The sequence below is a fragment of the Entelurus aequoreus genome, linkage group LG18, assembly GCF_033978785.1.
Source record: "Entelurus aequoreus isolate RoL-2023_Sb linkage group LG18, RoL_Eaeq_v1.1, whole genome shotgun sequence".
Taxonomy (NCBI): Eukaryota; Metazoa; Chordata; class Actinopteri; order Syngnathiformes; family Syngnathidae; genus Entelurus; species Entelurus aequoreus.
In genome coordinates, this window is record NC_084748.1 from 49,843,475 (window position 1) to 49,864,911 (window position 21,437).

Sequence of the window (21,437 nt, forward strand, 5' to 3'; positions counted from 1 at the left end):
ACCAACAATACTCCATTTACATGACCTGAACAAGTATTAGCCATATTGTTATTATAAGAGCTGACGCAGACCCACTATTTTCAGCAAGCTAACTAGCTTATGCTGCTATATTGACATGTTGAGCTGCTGCATGGCCTCTGAGTTGGTGAAAGTAAATTGTAGATGATAAATCACCTGGATAGTAGAAGGCTGTGGACGTAAACCCACACGTTGGTCAACTTTGACATGAAAAAAACAACACTTTTGTGAGGATTATGATGAAGTGTTGATGTAAAGGGGAAGATATAAACATCCCATCAGTCTGTATCCCAGTGAGAGCAGACATTGTACAGTAAGTGATTGCTTTATTATGTTAGTATATCTTGTTTAGCACTTAGCAATACTGCTACATGATGCTTAGTGTTTGACTAAAGCTGCATCTGTTTAGCACACAGCTTCTAAAACTTGTAGATCATCCTCCTTATATTCAGGCTCAAAAATAGAAGTTTCTGAATCATCATTTGTCCCAAAGTGGTATTTGTTGTCTCTCATCAAGTCTGCCATCATAAGTAGTCTTCTTGTTGTTGTTGAAGGGAAATTTTGTTTGCAGGGAACATTTTGCAAAATTAATACACCGTCAAAATACGTATATATTACATGTTATTATGAATGTTACTACATGACATATATACTTACATCATGTATATATTACATGTTATTATGAATGTTACTACATGACATATATACTTACATCATGTATATATTACATGTTATTATGAATGTTACTACATGACATATATACTTACGTCATGTATATATTACATGTTATTATGAATGTTACTACATGACATATATACTTACATCATGTATATATTACATGTTATTATGAATGTTACTACATGACATATATACTTACATCATGTATATATTACATGTTATTATTAATGTTACTACATGACATATATACTTACATCATGTATATATTACATGTTATTATGAATGTTACTACATTACATATATACTTACATCATGTATATATTATATGTTATTATGAATGTTACTACATGACATATATACTTACATCATGTACATATTACATGTTATTATGAATGTTACTACATGACATATATACTTACATCATGTATATATTACATGTTATTATGACTGTTACTACATGACATATATACTTACATCATGTATATATTACATGTTATTATGAATGTTACTACATGACATATATACTTACATCATGTATATATTACATGTTATTATGAATGTTACTACGTTACATATATACTTACATCATGTATATATCACATGTTATTATGAATGTTACTAGATACTATTAGATACTATGTTATTATGAGTGTTACTACGTTACATATATACTTACATCATGTATATATCACATGTTATTATGAACGTTACTAGATACTACATATATACTTACATCATGTATATATTACATGTTATTATGAATGTTACTAGATACTACATATATACTTACAGCGTTTAGATACTTGATGGATCTTTTTGGATGTTTTATAGGCGGAATATAGCAACTCTCATTACCTCTATTGTTAGGTGACGCTTGCAAGTGTTTATTTACGATTTAGAATGCATAAAAAAGAGAAACATACGCGTCCCGTCTTACACAAGGATTGTGAACGGTGTGCAGTTGCCCTTCAAGACACAGCTGGGCAAAGAGCTTTTCAATGGCAGCAAAGGAGGTAGTACGAGGACTCTGAGCGGGGACTTTGGGTCGAGCCGTAAAGAAACAAGCGGGTAGAAAAAGCAGAGAGGTTGTCGTCCACTAAGTCGGGCGACCAATCACGGGAGAGGGGTTGAGGTCCCAGAGTTGATCCCTGGAAGCAGCAGGAGGGGGTGGCCAAGGGGGATTGAGGACACTTGGACACACTACTGTGGCTAAAACACAACCAGACAGAATAGGACGCACTTCTGGACTCACAGACTCCGAGACAAAAAAACGGGGAAAAGTGTTTTGATTGATTTGGATTAGTCACAGCAGTGAGGTTACTGAGAAAAGGCAATTCCTGCAGAACACGCCACCATTACTTGGCCTGGTAGATCTTTACTTCTTTTTGCAGACGTACAGTCGCGGTCAAAAGTGTACGTACACTTGTGAAGAACATCATGTCATGGCTGTCTGGAGTTTACAATCAACTCTCATGTTTTGTGATGTAGTGATTGGAGCACATACTTGTTGCTCACTAAAAACATTCATGAAGTTTGCTTCTTTGATGAATTTATTATGGATCTACTGAAAATGTGAGGGTCAAAAGTATACATACAGCAATGTTAATATTTGCTTACTTGTCCCTTGGCAAGTTGACCTGCAATAAGGCACTTTTGGTAGCCATCCACAAGCTTCTGCTGGACCACTTGACCACAAAATTGCTGCAGTTCAGCTAAATGTGTTGCTTTTCTGACGTGGACTTGTTTCTTCAGCATTGTCCACACGTGGGAAGGCCATTCTAAAACCTTCCTTCTAGCCTGATTTAGCCATTCCTTTACCACTGTTGACATCATTGTCCTGTTGGAACACCCAACTGCGCCCAAGAGCCAACCTCCGGGCTAATAATTTTAGCTAGTCCTGAACAATTTGGAGCTAATCCTCCTTTTTCATTGTCCCATTTAAAGCAGCAGTTCCATTGGCAGCAAAACAAACCCAGAAAATAATACTACCACCACCATGCTTGACGGTAGGTCTGGTGTTCCTGTGATTAAAGGCCTCACTTTCTCTCCTCCAAACATATTGCTGGGTATTGTGGCCAAACAGCTCCATTTTTGTTTCATCGGACCACAGAACTTTCCTCCAGAAGGTCTTATCTTTGTCCATGTGATGTCAAATCTGCTTGCACAATCTAAAGAGATTCAGTGAAACTTCTACCGTTCCAAACAAATACCCCTAACCTGATTCAAAGAAGGCGTGCTCAGTCCCTTTTCTCCTCCAAACATATTGCTGGGTATTGTGGCCAAACAGCTCCATTTTTGTTTCATCTGACATCACATGGACAAAGATAAGACCTTCTGGAGGAAAGTTCTGTGGTCAGATGAAACAAAAAGTGAGCTGTTTGGCCACAATACCCAGCAATATGTTTGGAGGAGAAAAGGTAAAGCCTTTAATCCCAGGAACACCATTCCTACCGTCAAGCATGGTGGTAGTAGTATTATTTTCTGGGTTTGTTTTGCTGCCAATGGAACTGCTGCTTTAAATGGGACAATGAAAAAGGAGGATTAGCTCCAAATTGTTCAGGACAAGCTAAAATCATCAGCCCGGAGGTTGGGTCTTGTTGGGTGTTCCAACAGGACAATGACCCCAAACACACCTCAAAAGTGGTAAAGGAATGGCTAAATCAGGCTAGAATGAAGGTTTTAGAATGGCCTTCCCAAAGTCCTGACTTGAAGGTGTGGACAATGCTGAAGAAACAAGTCCATGTCAGAAAAGCAAGACATTTAGCTGAACTGCACCAATTTTGTGGTCAAAAATCCAAGCAAAAGCGCCTTATTGCAGGTCAACTTGCCAAGGGACATGTAAGCAAATATTAACATTGCTGTATGTATACTTTTGACCCTCACATTTTCAGTAGACCAGGGGTGTCCAAACTTTTTCCACTGAGGGCCGCACACGGAAAAATTAAAGCATGTGGGGGCCATTGTGATATTTTTCAAACCATATTTTCAAACCATAACAAAATATATGCATTTTTAATTTTATTTTACCTTTAGGGGTCCCGGGGACCATAAAGGGTCTCAGTCATTAAAATGTTAAAAATAAGTCAGATTATTATTATTTTTTAATTATTTAACGCTTACAGTAAATCTCTATATCAACTTCAAGTTGATATAAACTAATACAAATTAACAAAAATGTTTAATGGCTTTTCTGTCAAAAAAAAACTTAGTTTTTTTTATAGTAAAACTGAAATATGCAGTATTTAGTAATTAGAGCCCTAAAAGATCAATAATGCAGGACACCATTGATTTGAATTCTTTCATATTTTTGAGTAATCACAGTGAAAAGATAAATAAAAAAATCACTAAATATATTTGGGATCCAAAAGGTGCCCCACTCATAAAGTGATAAATTTTTATTAGCTTTTTCTTTTACTTTCAACACTTAAGTTACGAGATCAACTTCAGATATATCTGTCCATTTTATGCTGGAACTATTATTTTGTTTGTTGTATGCGCTTTTGTCAAAGAAAACTTTGATGTTTTTATATGGCTACTACACAATGTATGCAATATTTACCACATAAAACATTTTAAAGTGAAATATTTGAAGTCATTGGAGCCCTGAAAATAATTCATTATAACATGGATTTTTTTTGTCATTATTTTTTTTTTTTGAGCAATGGCAAAAAAAAGAAAAACGAAGAAAGACAAAAGAAAAAAAAAAACAGCCTGCATATGTGGGCTCTGTACCGAGGATGTCGTTGTGGCTTGTACAGCCCTTTGAGACACTTGTGATTTAGGGCTATATAAATAAACATTGATTGATTGATTGATTGAGCTTTTGTGTCAACATTGCAACTTTTTCTCGTTAGATTTCACCTCATTCCACTTTTTTTATGGCTTTTCTGTCAAAAACAACTTAGTTTTTTTTTATAGTAAAACTGAAATATGCAGTATTTAGTAATTAGAGCCCTAAAAGATCAATAATGCAGGACACCATTGATTTTAATTATTTCATATTTTTGAGTAATCACAGTGAAAAGATAAATAAAAAAATCACTAAATATATTTGGGATCCAAAAGGTGCCCCACTCATAAAGTGATACATTTTTATTAGGTTTTTCTTTTACTTTCAACACTTAAGTTACGAGATCAACTTCAGATATATCTGTCCATTTTATGCTGGAACTATTGTTTTGTTTGTTTTATGCGCTTTTGTCAAAGAAAACTTTGATGTTTTTATATGGCTACTACACAATATATGCAATATTTACCACATAAAACATTTTAAAGTGAACTATTTGAAGTCATTGGAGCCCTGAAAATAATTAATTATAACATGGATTTTTTTTGTCATTATTATTTTTTTTTGAGCAATGGCAAAAAAAAGAAAAACGAAGAAAGACAAAAGAAAAACAAAACAGCCTGCATGGCAGCGTATGTGGGCTCTGTACCGAGGATGTCGTTGTGGCTTGTACAGCCCTTTGAGACACTTGTGATTTAGGGCTATATAAATAAACATTGATTGATTGATTGATTGAGCTTTTGTGTCAACATTGCAACTTTTTCTCGTTAGATTTCACCTCATTCCACTTTTTTTATGGCTTTTCTGTCAAAAACAACTTAGTTTTTTTTATAGTAAAACTGAAATATGCAGTATTTAGTAATTAGAGCCCTAAAAGATCAATAATGCAGGACACCATTGATTTGAATTCTTTCATATTTTTGAGTAATCACAGTGAAAAGATAAATAAAAAAATCACTAAATATATTTGGGATCCAAAAGGTGCCCCACTCATAAAGTGATACATTTTTATTAGCTTTTTCTTTTACTTTCAACACTTAAGTTACGAGATCAACTTCAGATATATCTGTCCATTTTATGCTGGAACTATTATTTTGTTTGTTTTATGCGCTTTTGTCAAAGAAAACTTTGATGTTTTTACATGGCTACTACACAATGTATGCAATATTTACCACATAAAACATTTTAAAGTGAAATATTTGAAGTCATTGGAGCCCTGAAAATAATTCATTATAACATGGATTTTTTTTGTCTTTTTTTTTTTTTTTTGAGCAATGGCAAAAAAAGAAAAACGAAGAAAGACAAAAGAAAAACAAAACAGCCTGCATGGCAGCGTATGTGGGCTCTGTACCGAGGATGTCGTTGTGGCTTGTACAGCCCTTTGAGACACTTGTGATTTAGGGCTATATAAATAAACATTGATTGATTGATTGATTGATTGAGCTTTTGTGTCAACATTGCAACTTTTTCTCGTTAGATTTCACCTCATTCCACTTTTTTTAATGTTCTTTTTTTATTTTTACAATAGTATTTCCAGAATGTGTGGCGGGCCGCTAAACAATTAGCTGCGGGCCGCACTTTGGACACCCCTGCAGTAGAGCCATAATAAATTCATCAAAGAAGCAAACTTCATGAATGTTTTTAGTGAGCAACAAGTATGTGCTCCAATCACTACATCACAAAAACATAGGAGTTGATTGGACACTCCAGATGTTCTTCACAAGTGTACGTAGACTTTTGACCAGGACTGCAAGGCCTGTAGTGGTGACCTGCACAGGAAGGCCTCAGCGTGTTTGGAGCAAAGCGGAGAAGGTTTCACTCTGAAAAGTCCTGGAAGAGTCGGCAAGCCTCCAAGGCGACTCAGAGCGGCGGCGGCACGGCCAGAGAGAGACCACGGCAGGAAGTGGCCAGGGTCACACAAGCGTCGGGGGGGGAGGAGAGGTGTAGCATGAGGGTCGGGGGGAGGACTGAAGCTCTTAAGGCAGAAGGGAGAAGAGCTGGAGGAAGAAGGTCGCCGGTTACCTGAGCGCAGCTGCTTGATTCGTCCGTTGTTGCTGGAGGTGTTGACGGGCAGGAAGTCCTTGAACCAACTTATCTCCGGGTCGGGGTTTCCGCTGGCCGCGCACAACATGGTGGCGGTCCGAGAGCGCTCCACCACCTTCAGCTGGGGCCCCATGTCTATGGTGGGGAAGCCCGAAGGCAGCTGGTCCTCTGGAAGGATGAGACAAACAAGGTTCAAGAAGTGATGATGCATTATTATTATCATCCATTGTTCAAAATGTTCAATGTTCACAAATGTTCATAACTAATAACTAATAATAAATACTTAATAATTAAGAAAAATAATAAATAATTAATACTTTAATAATCAATATTACATTTTTAATGATCAATGATTAATATTTAATATTTAATTTTTAATATTTAATACTTACTATTTAATAATTACTATTTCATAATTAATATTTCTTAATTAATATGTCATAATTACTATTTATTAATTACTATTTAATAATTAATATTAATGATTAATATTTAATAATTTAAATAAAGGAATAATGAATATATATAATTAAAGGCCTACTGAAAGCCACTACTAGCGACCACGCAGTCTGATAGTTTGTATATCAATGATGAAATCTTAACATTGCAACACATGCCAATACGGCCGGGTTAACTTATAAAGTGACATTTTAAAATTCCCGGGAAATATCCGGCTGAAACATCGCGGTATGATGACGTACGCGCGTGACGAAGTCCGAGTAACGGAAGTTATGGTACCCCGTAGAATCCTATACAAAAAGCTCTGTTTTCATTTCATAATTCCACAGTATTCTGGACATCTTTTGCAATTTTTTTAATGAACAATGAAGGCTGCAAAGAAGACAGTTGTAGGTGGGATCAGTGTATTAGCAGCGGACTACAGCAACACAACCAGGAGGACTTTGTTGGAGCGCTAGCCGCGCTAGTCGCCGACTTCACCTTGACTTCCTACGTCTCCGGGCCGCCAAACGCATCGGGTGAAGTCCTTCGTCCTTCTGCCGATCGCTGGAACGCAGGTGAGCACGGGTGTTGATGAGCAAATGAGGGCTGGCTGGCGTAGGTGGAGAGCTAATGTTTTTAGCATAGCTCTGTGCGGTCCGGTTGCTAAGTTAGCTTCAATGGCGTCGTTAGCACAGCATTGTTAACCTTCGCCAGCCTGGAAAGCATTAACCGTGTATTTACATGTCCACGGTTTAATAGTATTGTTGATTTTCTATCTATACTTCCAGTCAGGGGTTTATTTCTTTTGTTTCTATATGCAGTTAAAGCAAGATGCTATCACGTTAGCTCGTAGCTAAAGCATTTCGCCGATGTATTGTCGTGGAGATAAAAGGCACTGAATGTCCATTTGGCGTTCTGGACTCTCATTTTCAAGAGGATATAGTATCCCAGGTGGTTTAAAATACAAATCTGTGATCTACAATAGAAAAAGGAGAGAGTGTGGAATCCAATGAGCCAGCTTGTACCTAAGTTACGCTCAGAGCGAAAAAAGATACGTCCTGCACTGCCTCTCAAGTCCTTCACTGTAACGTTCCTCATCTACGAATCTTTCATCCTGGCTCAAATTAATGGGGTAATCATCACTTTCTCGGTCCGAATCTCTCTCGCTCCATTGTAAACAACGGGGAATTGTGAGGAATACTAGCTCCTGTGACGTCACGCTACTTCCGCTAAAGGCAAGGCTTTTTTTTATCAGCGAGCAAAAGTTGCGAACTTTATCGTCGATTTTCTCTACTAAATCCTTTCAGCAAAAATATGGCAATATCGCGAAATGATCAAATATGACACATAGAATGGATCTGCTATTCCCGTTTAAATAAAAAAAAAAATCATTTCAGTAGGCCTTTAATGTATAGTAATTATACATTAATTATATAATAAGTATACATTAATACATTTAGAAACCCCCCACTCGTTTTAACCCTTTGTGAGGATTATGATAAATTGTTGATGTAAAGTGGAAGATACAAACATCCCATCAGTCTTTATCCCAGTGAGAGCAGACGTTGCACAGTAAGTGATTGTTTTACATATCGTTTCGCACTTAGCAATACTACCACACGACGCTTAGTGCGTGACTGAGGATAGTTAATCTAAGTTCATCTAGAATTGACTTTCACCAACTCAGCTCAACATGTCAATATGGCAGCAAAAGCTGGTTAGCTTGCGGAAAATAGTCCGTCTGTGTCAGCACTTATAATAACAATATGGCTAATGTTAATTTTCCGGTCACGAGATGTAAATGGAGTATTGTTGGTGGTTAATTAATTGGTCGGTTAATTAATTAATCATTAATTTAAATTCAATTCACAAATGTTTCATGTTTATTTACAAAGATAGGATGTATGTATGTATTTTAAAGCATATTCTACATGGTATTGGCCTAAATTAGGTGTTACATTAACTTTCATTCATGTATTACCATTAAATCTAGACTATAAACTACTACTTATGCTTCAAACCCTGTAGCTCACAGGTGTCAAACTCAAAAACCGGGGGCCACATTATTTTATCTGGCCCGCAAACACCTGGAAATGATATGTGTTTATCAAGTACTTCATATTTTCTCACTAAATGTCATTGATTTTTTTCATTTTGACAGAAAAAATATATGCGTCCCTTCCTTGGGCCGCATCCTTAGTCCGATGGCCTCCTTAATCCAATCGTTTGAATTTGTTACTTTCTGGGCCGATGATTTTGCCGCTGTCCCGGTCCATGATGTGGTTATTTATTTTGCAACGCTCTGATATACTGCTTGAAATTGCATATCTTTTCAACTTTAATAGTATCAAATATTGCAAAAAATATTACAATATATTAACATACTTTATACATTTTCCGTTGTTCTATACAGCATATTACTGTAAACTGAGAAAAACTACTGCTGTTTTTTGCGTTAAAATTCTGTTGACTGAGCGGCCAGCATAGACTGTAGAGCAGGGGTCACCAACGCGGTGCCCGCGGGCACCAGGTCGCCCGTAAGGACCAGATGAGTCGCCCGCTGGCCTGTTCTAAAAATAGCTCAAATAGCAGCACTTACCAGTGAGCTGCCTCTATTTTTTATATTTTATTTATTTACTAGCAAGCTGGTCTCACTTTGCTCGACATTTTTAATTCTAAGAGAGACAAAACTCAAATAGAATTTAAAAATCCAAGAAAATATTTTAAAGACTTGGTCTTCACTTGTTTAAATAAATTAATTTTTTTACTTTGGTTCTTATAACTTTCAGAAAGACAATTTTAGAGAAAAAATACAACCTTAAAAATGATTTTAGGATTTTTAAACACATATACCTTTTTACCTTTTAAATTCCTTCCTCTTCTTTCCTGACCATTTAAATCAATGTTCAAGTAAATTAATTGTTTTTATTGTAAAGAATAATACATGCATTTTAATTTAATTCTTCATTTTAACTTCTGTTTTTTCGACGAAGAATATTTGTGAAATATTTCTTCAAACTTATTATGATTAAAATTTTTAAAAAAAATTCTGGCAAATCTAGAAAATCTGTAGAATCGATTTTGAATTTCTTTTAAAATTTTTGTTCTGGAAAATCTAGAAGAAACAATGATTTGTCTTTGTTAGAAATATAGCTTGGTCCAATTTGTTATATATTCTAACAAAGTGCAGATTGGATTTTAACCTATTTAAAACATGTCATCAAAATTCTAAAATTAATCTTAATCAGGAAAAATTACTAATGATGTTCCATAAATGCTTTTTTTTAATTTTTTCAAAAAGATTCGAATTAGCTAGTTTTTCTCTTCTTTTTTTCGGTTGAATTTTCTATTTTAAAGAGTCGAAATTGAAGATAAACTAAGTTTCAAAATTTAATTGTCATTTTTTTCGTGTTTTCTCCTCTTTTAAACCGTTCAATTAAGTGTAAATATCATTAATTATTAATAATAACATAGAGTTAAAGGTAAATTGAGCAAATTGGCTATTTCTGGCAATTTATTGAAGTGTGTATCAAACTGGTAGCCCTTCGCATTAATCACTACCCAAGAAGTAGCTCTTGCTTTCAAAAAGGTTGGTGACCCCTGGTGTAAAGTCTACGCTTGTGGTTTTTAACAGTGTATTACTGTGAATGGAAAGACGGTACATTTGTTTTTTACGGTACAAAAACTGGCAGCTAAGTTGCCGGAATAAAAAAATATATGAGCAATATAATGTTGTACAAACAATGTCAATTTAACACAAAAATTCTGGCAACTAAGCTGCCAGATTTGTCCTTAAAACCCCCCAAAACAGTTGTACTGTGTTTCCATTTACCGTAAAATATTAATGAAAAAAACCCCTCTATATTTTACAGAAAAATTGTGTAGATGTAAAGTTTTTACTGTAAAATCGACAGTTAATTAAAACAATTTATATAATTAATAATGAAATCAAATTCATACATTATTCGCTCTGACATCCCTGATGTAGCTTATAAAATGGAGCGGCTAATATGTATTTTTCTTCACTGACGGCCATAATGCAAATAGTTTTAAAATAAACAAGCAACGACACTGAAAAGGTGTGTTATTGTTTGTGCATCAGCGCCATCCTTTGGACGAGTTTGCGCACTGCAGGTGCTGCTGGGCTGCCTTCTGTCTCGACTCAGCTTTCAACACAGAACTACAACTGCCAAGTCCGTCTTCTAGCCGTCCATAACGTTTCTACTCGTACGGATTCCTAATTCGTCACTCCAAGCAACGTTTTTAAGTTTTACAATATAACTAAAACAATTCTTACTTACTAAAGCGTCCCGTGTGTGATGTCTGTAGGAGTGTTTTCATGCATATTTGTACGCGCTATTGTAATGTAATCAGGTTAGCGTTGTTAGCAACAAAGCTAACTGTCGTAGCTGCGAGTGTCAAGTTGAATACGTTTTTGCAAAACAACTCAGGCGAGTCCTGTAATTTACAGTAGAATACACTGAAGGCTGCTAAATTGTGTGAAACGAGGGTAAATGTGACTATATGGGTATTATTTCATGTTTAGAGTGCTATAATAATGTCAATAAAAACATATTTAGAAGGTAAAGATGACTGTATGGATGTTATTTCATGTTTAGAGGGCTATAATAATGTCAAAAACATACTTAGAAGGTAAAGATGACTATATGGGTGTTATTTCATGTTTAGAGGACTATAATAATGTCAATAAAAACATATTTAGAAGGTAAATGTGACTATATGGGTGTTATTTCATGTTTAGAGGGTTATAATAATGTTAATAAACATATTTAGACGGTAAATGTGACGAGATGGGTGTTATTTCATGTTTAGAGGGCTATAATAATGTCAAAAAACATATTTAGAAGGTAAATGTGACTATATGGGTGTTATTTAATGTTAGAGGACTATAATAATGTCAATAAACATATTTAGTAGGTAAACGTGACGAGATGGGTGTTATTTCATGTTTAGAGGGCTATAATAATGTCAATAAACATATTTAGAAGGTAAATGTGACGAGATGGGTGTTATTTCATGTTTAGAGTGCTATAATAATGTCAATAAAAACATATTTAGACGGTAGAGATGACTATATGGGTGTTATTTCATGTCTAGAGGACTATAATAATGTCAATAAACATATTTAGAAGGTAAATGTGACGAGATGGGTGTTATTTCATGTTTAGAGGGCTATAATAATGTCAATAAAAACATATTTAGAAGGTAAATGTGACGAGATGGGTGTTATTTCATGTTTAGAGGGCTATAATAATGTCAATAAACATATTTAGAAGGTAAATGTGACTATATGGGTGTTATTTAATGTTAGAGGACTATAATAATGTCAATAAACATATTTAGAAGGTAAATGTGACTATATGGGTGTTATTTAATGTTAGAGGACTATAATAATGTCAATAAACATATTTAGTAGGTAAATGTGACGAGATGGGTGTTATTTCATGTTTAGAGGGCTATAATAATGTCAATAAAAACATATTTAGAAGGTAAATGTGACTATATGGGTGTTATTTCATGTTTAGAGGGCTATAATAATGTCAAAAACATACTTAGAAGGTAAAGATGACTATATGGGTGTTATTTCATGTTTAGAGGACTATAATAATGTCAATAAAAACATATTTAGAAGGTAAATGTGACTATATGGGTGTTATTTCATGTTTAGAGGGCTATAATAATGTCAATAAACATATTTAGAAGGTAAATGTGACGAGATGGGTGTTATTTCATGTTTAGAGGACTATAATAATGTCAATAAAAACATATTTAGAAGGTAAATGTGACTATATGGGTGTTATTTCATGTTTAGAGGACTATAATAATGTCAATAAACATATTTAGAAGGTAAATGTGACTATATGGGTATTATTTCATGTTTAGAGGACTATAATAATGTCAATAAACATATTTAGAAGGTAAATGTGACGAGATGGGTGTTATTTCATGTTTAGAGGACTATAATAATGTCAATAAAAACATATTTAGAAGGTAAATGTGACGAGATGGGTGTTATTTCATGTTTAGAGGACTATAATAATGTCAATAAACATATTTAGAAGGTAAATGTGACGAGATGGGTGTTATTTCATGTTTAGAGGACTATAATAATGTCAATAAACATATTTAGAAGGTAAATGTGACGAGATGGGCGTTATTTCATGTTTAGAGGACTATAATAATGTCAATAAACATATTTAGAAGGTAAATGTGACGAGATGGGTGTTATTTTTCTTGTTTAGAGGGATATGATAATGTCAATAAAGCATATTTAGAAGGTAAATGTGACTATATGGGTGTTATTTCATGTTTAGAGGGCTATAATAATGTCCATAAAAACATATTTTGAAGTTCATCAACTGTTTTTGTAATGCTCTCACTATGAAAATATTGGATTGGTTAATAATAATTCTACTTTACGGTAAAGTCCAGTACCAATTAATAAGCAAGAGACTGTATTACATGATTTTATCAAAATATTCATCCATTGTTAAATATTTGTTTTGGAATTAAATAATTTACAGGCAAAAGGAACACTTTAAACATCTTTTTTAAAAGCAAGATCAACTCATGATCTTCTATTGAAGACCATGTGACCACACTAAATGCATGTTCATGGTTTCATACGACCTTGCCTAATGATCGCATGATTAAGGACATTTGGGGAATGGTTAGCTTAGCTTGTATTAATGTACTTCAGAATGTTTCACTCTATAGTGTAGAATGTATCATTTAGTGAATTAGTTGTGTTTCAAATGTGTTAGAAGACCACCTTAAGGACAATTAGTCATGTTCCATGTTTTTCCACCAGTCTTGCTCCAAGTACATGTTTTATTTTACAGCCCACTGAGCTGCGTGAGGTATTCCAAGTCCATCTGACTCACCAGAGATATTTTTTTCTCTCCACTGGAGGTATAAACGAGCGTGCTAAATATCGCTAATATGGGACACGCTCACTGGCGCCTCGGGCGCTGCACGGTACGCTCAGCTGAGGGGCCCCAAAAAGACTAAGCAGACTCTTCCCACCTTCCCCTGAGTGCGGCATTGTTCCGCTTATGCAAGAGCACAACTCAAACTACCCCATCAATTATTCCACTGACTATTTTCACAGAGTCCCCCCCAAGATCAACGTGCAGGACACGCATTTACACCTAAAGAGCAATAATGTGCGGCAAATAAACATCAGCGGCTGGAGAAAATATTGGAAGGATGGTGAAATTCAAGCTTTGAAAATGTTCATTCACAGACATGGACGGTCGTTAGCATGAGCAAGATTTGCTCAAAAAGGTTCATTATGTCTTTGTGGAGGGGGGTGTGGTCTGCGGGCCTGCCGCGGAGCGGGAGTGTGTAAAGACCGGCCTTGAAGCCAGCGGCAGGTGAGTAGATTGCCCAGCTGGGTGTTGTTATCTAATCACCTGTCGCCCTTATTAGCAGCAGCCGGAACGAGACACGTTGTCGGAGTTGGAGCCAGAGAGAAACACAGGCCCAGAGACACTCGCCCTGAGACAAACCATATTGCTGGAAAGCAAGCCACCCCCGGGTGTTTATGCAAATAAAAGACTCGATTCAAACTGTCTACCGGGATTCCCCAGGAGGAAGTTGCTAATGTTGCTCTGGAGAGGGAAGTTTGGGGGTCTCTGCTGGAGCTGTAGTCCCTGCGACCCCATTCCAGATACGCGGTTGAAGATGGATGGATGGAATTATTACCTGACATGTTTGGACTGTCATCAGCAGTCTTCTTCAGAAGGGTCACCTGACCACTGTGACGTGTTTCCTATCAGCTGTTCTTATAGGCGTGGCCAACCAGGCACACCTGTCAAGTCTACCTGCCCCCCCCCCCGCCGCTTGATGGTTAATGGAGGAGGGAGTCCAGGTATGCTCCCTCCCTTGGGCCGCTTCCTTAGTTCGATGGCCTCCTTAAAGGCCTACTGAAAGCCACTACTAGCGACCACGCAGTCTGATAGTTTATATATCAATGATGAAATCTTAACATTGCAACACATGCCAATACGGCCGGGTTAACTTATAAAGTGACATTTTAAATTTACCGGGAAATATCCGGCTGAAACGTCGCGGTATGATGACGTATGCGCGTGACGAAGTCCGAGTAACGGAAGTTATGGTACCCGTAGAATCCTATACAAAAAGCTCTGTTTTCATTTCATAATTCCACAGTATTCTGGACATCTTTTGCAATTTGTTTAATGAACAATGAAGGTTGCAAAGAAGACAGTTGTAGGTGGGATCGGTGTATTAGCAGCGGACTACAGCAACACAACCAGGAGGACTTTGTTGGAGCGCTAGCCGCGCTAGCCGCCGACCTCACCTTGACTTCCTACGTCTCCGGGCCGCCAAACGCATCGGGTGAAGTCCTTCGTCCTTCTGCCGATCGCTGGAACGCAGGTGAGCACGGGTGTTGATGAGCAAATGAGGGCTGGCTGGCGTAGGTGGAGAGCTAATGTTTTTAGCATAGCTCTGTGCGGTCCGGTTGCTAAGTTAGCTTCAATGGCATCGTTAGCACAGCATTGTTAACCTTCGCCAGCCTGGAAAGCATTAACCGTGTATTTACATGTCCACGGTTTAATAGTATTGTTGATTTTCTATCTATCCTTCCAGTCAGGGGTTTATTTTTTTTGTTTCTATATGCAGTTAAAGCACGATGCTATCACGTTAGCTCGTAGCTAGAGCATTTCGCCGATGTATTGTCGTGGAGATAAAAGGCACTGAATGTCCATTTGGCGTTCTGGACTCTCATTTTCAAGAGGATATAGTATCCCAGGTGCTTTAAAATACAAATCTGTGATCTACAATAGAAAAAGGAGAGAGTGTGGAATCCAATGAGCCAGCTTGTACCTAAGTTACGGTCAGAGCGAAAAAAGATACGTCCATCGCTGCCTCTCAAGTCCTTCACTGTAACGTTCCTCATCCACGAATCTTTCATCCTCGCTCAAATTAATGGGGTAATCATCACTTTCTCGGTCCGAATCTCTCTCGCTCCATTGTAAACAACGGGGAATTGTGAGGAATACTAGCTCCTGTGACGTCACGCTACTTCCGCTACAGGCAAGGCTTTTTTTTATCAGCGAGCAAAAGTTGCGAACTTTATCGTCGATTTTCTCTACTAAATCCTTTCAGCAAAAATATGGCAATATCGCGAAATGATCAAGTATGACACATAGAATGGATGTGCTATTCCCGTTTAAATTTAAAAAAAATCATTTCAGTAGGCCTTTAATCCACAGTTTGAATTTGTTACTTTCTGTGCCGATGATTTTGCCGTTGTCCCGGTCCATGATGTGGTTATTTATTTTGCAATGATCTGATATGGCTGATTTTAAGATTTCCTGTTCGGATTTTTGCATTAGGCTTCTTGTAAACCTTCCAGTTGTCCCTTTTTCACATTCTTTCTGATGTTCTTTCTTGCTTGTGTTGAATGTCCTCCCTGTTTCTCCCATGTCGGATTTTTTGCATGATTTACACGGGATTTCGAGAGCCAACCAGGTATACTTGACAGGTGTGCCTGGTTGGCCATGCCTATTAGAACAGCTGGTAGGCAAGACATCACAGTGGCCAGGTGACACTTCTGAAGAGGACTGCAGATGACAGTCCAAACATGTCAGGTAAAAATTCCCTCTAATATACCGAAAATATTGTCATAATACAAAAAAATGTGAAAAGTAATAGCAAGATTTCACTGGGACGGAACACAATCAGAGACAGTCGGCCATTTTTGTTTTGACTGAAGCGGTAGTCAAGAAAATAAACAGTGAATCATAAAATATACTGTTTAGTCTCAAAGACTAATCAAACCAACTATTGCCATTTTCGGGCAAAGTCCTAGAAAAGTTGTATACCAACTGCTTAGTGACTTTCTCCTGCTGAACAATGTGTTTGATACTTTCCAGTCAGGATGTAGTCCTCACCACAGAACTGAATCTGCTCTGATCAAGGTGACTACTGATATCCGCCTGAACACAGACGTAGGAAAAGTCTCAGTCTTGGTTTTGAACCATATGAACCATCTCCAGCTCCGAGAACCTCAGGGACTGGTCTCCTGCTGACATGTTAGAACCATATGAACCATCTCCAGCTCTGAGAACCTCAGGGACTGGTCTCCTGCTGACATGTTAGAACCGTATGAACCATCTCCAGCTCTGAGAACCTCAGGGACTGGTCTCCTGCTGACATGTTAGAACCATATGAACCATCTCCAGTTCTGAGAACCTCAGGGACTGGTCTCCTGCTGACATGTTAGAACCGTATGAACCATCTCCAGCTCTGAGAACCTCAGGGACTGGTCTCCTGCTGACATGTTAGAACCATATGAACCATCTCCAGTTCTGAGAACCTCAGGGACTGGTCTCCTGCTGACATGTTAGAACCGTATGAACCATCTCCAGCTCTGAGAACCTCAGGGACTGGTCTCCTGCTGACATGTTGGAACCATATGAACCATCTCCTTCTCTGAGAACCTCAGGGACTTTTATTTAATTGTGCATTTGACAACTGAAAGTATTTTATTTACACTCTTTACATTTTATTTGAATTATGATCGTTTTATGATGATTTTATTTTCATATTTCATGTTTTATATTTTTGTTTTTTCTCGTAAAAGCACTTTGAATTACCTGACTTGTGCTTGATAAATAAACTTGTCTTGCTTCAATGCTTCATGCTTGAATTGTAAACTAGCAGACGACCATAGCGTATCCCACCACACATTCCGCTAATACTTATATATAGCATAGAATATATGAAAAACAATCAAATTCCTTTTTGGTACCAGGTTTCCTGGGAAACTTCCCAGTCATCAATGATATAAAGATGGACTATCAAGGTTTTCCCGTACATGTTTGACCTTCAAGGTATTTTCATTTGTGCACACTGATTCCGCTCTTAAAAAAAATATAAAAAAATCAGAATCCCTTGTGATCCCTTTCAACCTCCCTGAGCCTCATTAACGGGAAATCCTAGCGCTGAGATACTAATTCTGCTTGTAACGCTTCGAACTATAGTCAGCGGGTCGTGAGACAGTGGCTCTGCAAACATATGTACATATATACCTACATATATACATACGGGGACGGCGTGGCGAAGTTGGTAGAGTGGCCGTGCCAGCAATCGGAGGGTTGCTGGTTACTGGGGTTCAATCCCCACCTTCTACCATTAGTCACGTCCGTTGTGTCCTTGGGCAAGACACTTCACCCTTGCTCCTGATGGCTGCTGGTAGTGCCTTGCATGGCAGCTCCCTCCATCAGTGTGTGAATGGGTGAATGTGGAAATACTGTCAAAGCGCTTTGAGTACCTTGAAGGTAGAAAAGCGCCATACAAGTATAACCCATTTATCATTTATATACCTACATATATATGCATATATATATATATATATATATATATATATATATATATATATATATATATATATATATATATATATATATATATATATATATATATATATATATATATATATATATACCTACATATATACATATATGCATACATATATACATACATGCATATATACATATATACCTACATATATGCATACATATATACATACATGCATATATACATATATACCTACATATATACATACATGTATATATACATATATATGCATATATATATATACACCTACATATATACATATATGCATATATATATATATATATATATACATATATATGCATATATATATATACACCTACATATATACATATATGCATATATATATATATATATATATATATATACACCTACATATATGCATATATATATATATATATATATATATATATATATATATACACATATATATATATATATACATATATACATACATGCATATATACTTATATACCTACATATATATATATATATATATATATATATATATATATATATATATATATACATATATGTATATATACATATACATATATATATATATATATATATATATATACACACATATATACATATATATAAATATATATATATGCATATATACATATATACCTACATATATGCATATATATACTGTACATATACACATACATACATATATACAAATATACCTACATATATATGCATATATACCTACATATATACAGATATGCATATATATACCTACATATATGCATACATATATACATATATGCATATATACATATATACCTACATATTTACATACATATATACATTAGGGCTGCAACAACTAATCGATTAAATCGATTAAAATCGATTATTAAAATAGTTGCCGATTAATTTAGTCATCGATTTGTTGGATCTATGCTATGCGCAGAGTTTTTTTTTCTTATTTTTAATATTTTTTTTATTTATTTTTTACTAAACCTTTATTTATAAACTGCAACATTTAAAAACAGCTGAGAAACAATAATCAAAATAAGTATGGTGCCAGTATGCTGTTTTTTTTCCAATAAAATACTGGATAGGATAGAAATGTAGTTTGTCTCTTTTATCCGATTATTAATCGACCAATCGAAGTAATAATCGACAGATTAATCGATGATCAAATTAATCGTTAGTTGCAGCCCTAATATACATATATACCTACATATATACATATATACCTACATATATATACATACATATATACATATTTACCTACATACATATATACATACACATATATCTATATATATCCCTACATATAGACATACATCTATACTGTATGTGGCCTTTTAACAGCTCGGGTTTCGATCAATCACAAGAACATGACAGAAAAAAAGGAAGGAACAAGATGAGATGGTGTTTGTGTGGTGGCCTGCAAGTGGGGGAAAGGGGGAGGCGCTAAAAAAACCCAGCAACATTTGCAAAAAAAACAAAAAAAAACGAAATTGAATAGCGGGACAAAGGAAGGGAAATAGAAGCACACCAAGAGGCGGGAGAAGCACGGGGAGGGAGGATGCGGCATAACAATCCTGATTCTTTGCTTTCATTATGCAAACACCTACTTCAAAGAGAGGCGGCCATAACGCATTCTTTTTCATCTACCTGGGTGGGAAACATGCTTTAAAGAGATGCTCCCCCGTGTGTTGCAGCGGGAAGGGTGTGCATTAGACTCCTGTCATATTTGGACATAAAGGAAGGGTGTGCATTAGACACGTGTCACACACGTCATATTTGGACATAAAGGAAGGGTGTGCATTAGACACGTGTCACACACGTCATATTTGGACATAAAGGAAGGGTGTGCATTAGACACGTGTCATATTTGGACATAAAGGAAGGGTGTGCATTAGACACGTGTCACACACGTCATATTTGGACATAAAGGAAGGGTGTGCATTAGACACGTGTCACACACGTCATATTTGGACATAAAGGAAGGGTGTGCATTAGACTCCTGTCATATTTGGACATAAAGGAAGGGTGTGCATTAGACACGTGTCACACACGTCATATTTGGACATAAAGGAAGGGTGTGCACTAGACACGTGTCACACACGTCATATTTGGACATAAAGGAAGGGTGTGCATTAGACACGTGTCACACACGTCATATTTGGACATAAAGCAAGGGTGTGCATTAGACACGTGTCACACACGTCATATTTGGACATAAAGGAAGGGTGTGCATTAGACACGTGTCACACACGTCATATTTGGACATAAAGGAAGGGTGTGCATTAGACACGTGTCACACACGTCATATGTGGACATAAAGGAAGGGTGTGCATTAGACACGTGTCACACACGTCATATTTGGACATAAAGGAAGGGTGTGCATTAGACAGGTGTCACACACGTCATATTTGGACATAAAGGAAGGGTGTGCATTAGACACGTGTCACACACGTCATATGTGGACATAAAGGAAGGGTGTGCATTAGACACGTGTCACACACGCCATATTTGGACATAAAGGAAGGGTGTGCATTAGACACGTGTCACACACGTCATATGTGGACATAAAGGAAGGGTGTGCATTAGACACGTGTCACACACGTCATATTTGGACATAAAGGAAGGGTGTGCATTAGACACGTGTCACACACGTCATATTTGGACATAAAGGAAGGGTGTGCATTAGACTCCTGTCATATTTGGACATAGAGGAAGGGTGTGCATTAGACACGTGTCACACACGTCATATTTGGACATAAAGGAAGGGTGTGCATTAGACAGGTGTCACACACGTCATATTTGGACATAAAGGAAGGGTGTGCATTAGACACGTGTCACACACGTCATATGTGGACATAAAGGAAGGGTGTGCATTAGACACGTGTCACACACGTCATATTTGGACATAAAGGAAGGGTGTGCATTAGACACGTGTCACACACGTCATATTTGGACATAAAGGAAGGGTGTGCATTAGACACGTGTCACACACGTCATATTTGGACATAAAGGAAGGGTGTGCATTAGACACGTGTCACACACGTCATATTTGGACATAAAGGAAGGGTGTGCATTA

At 36.6% G+C, this 21,437-nt stretch overlaps 1 protein-coding gene across 4 annotated transcripts in view; it reads right to left on the reverse strand.

Annotated features, from left to right (window-relative positions):
- The window catches only part of LOC133634240 (receptor-type tyrosine-protein phosphatase delta-like), a 643,216-nt gene that overhangs the window by 139,504 nt on the left and 482,275 nt on the right, over window positions 1-21,437 (reverse strand). For all 4 annotated transcript variants that reach the window (XM_062027362.1, XM_062027360.1, XM_062027361.1 and 1 more), the window contains one exon: window positions 6,506-6,694. In XM_062027362.1, the coding sequence (XP_061883346.1) occupies window positions 6,506-6,694 (189 nt within the window). The remainder of the gene's footprint in view (window positions 1-6,505; window positions 6,695-21,437) is intronic.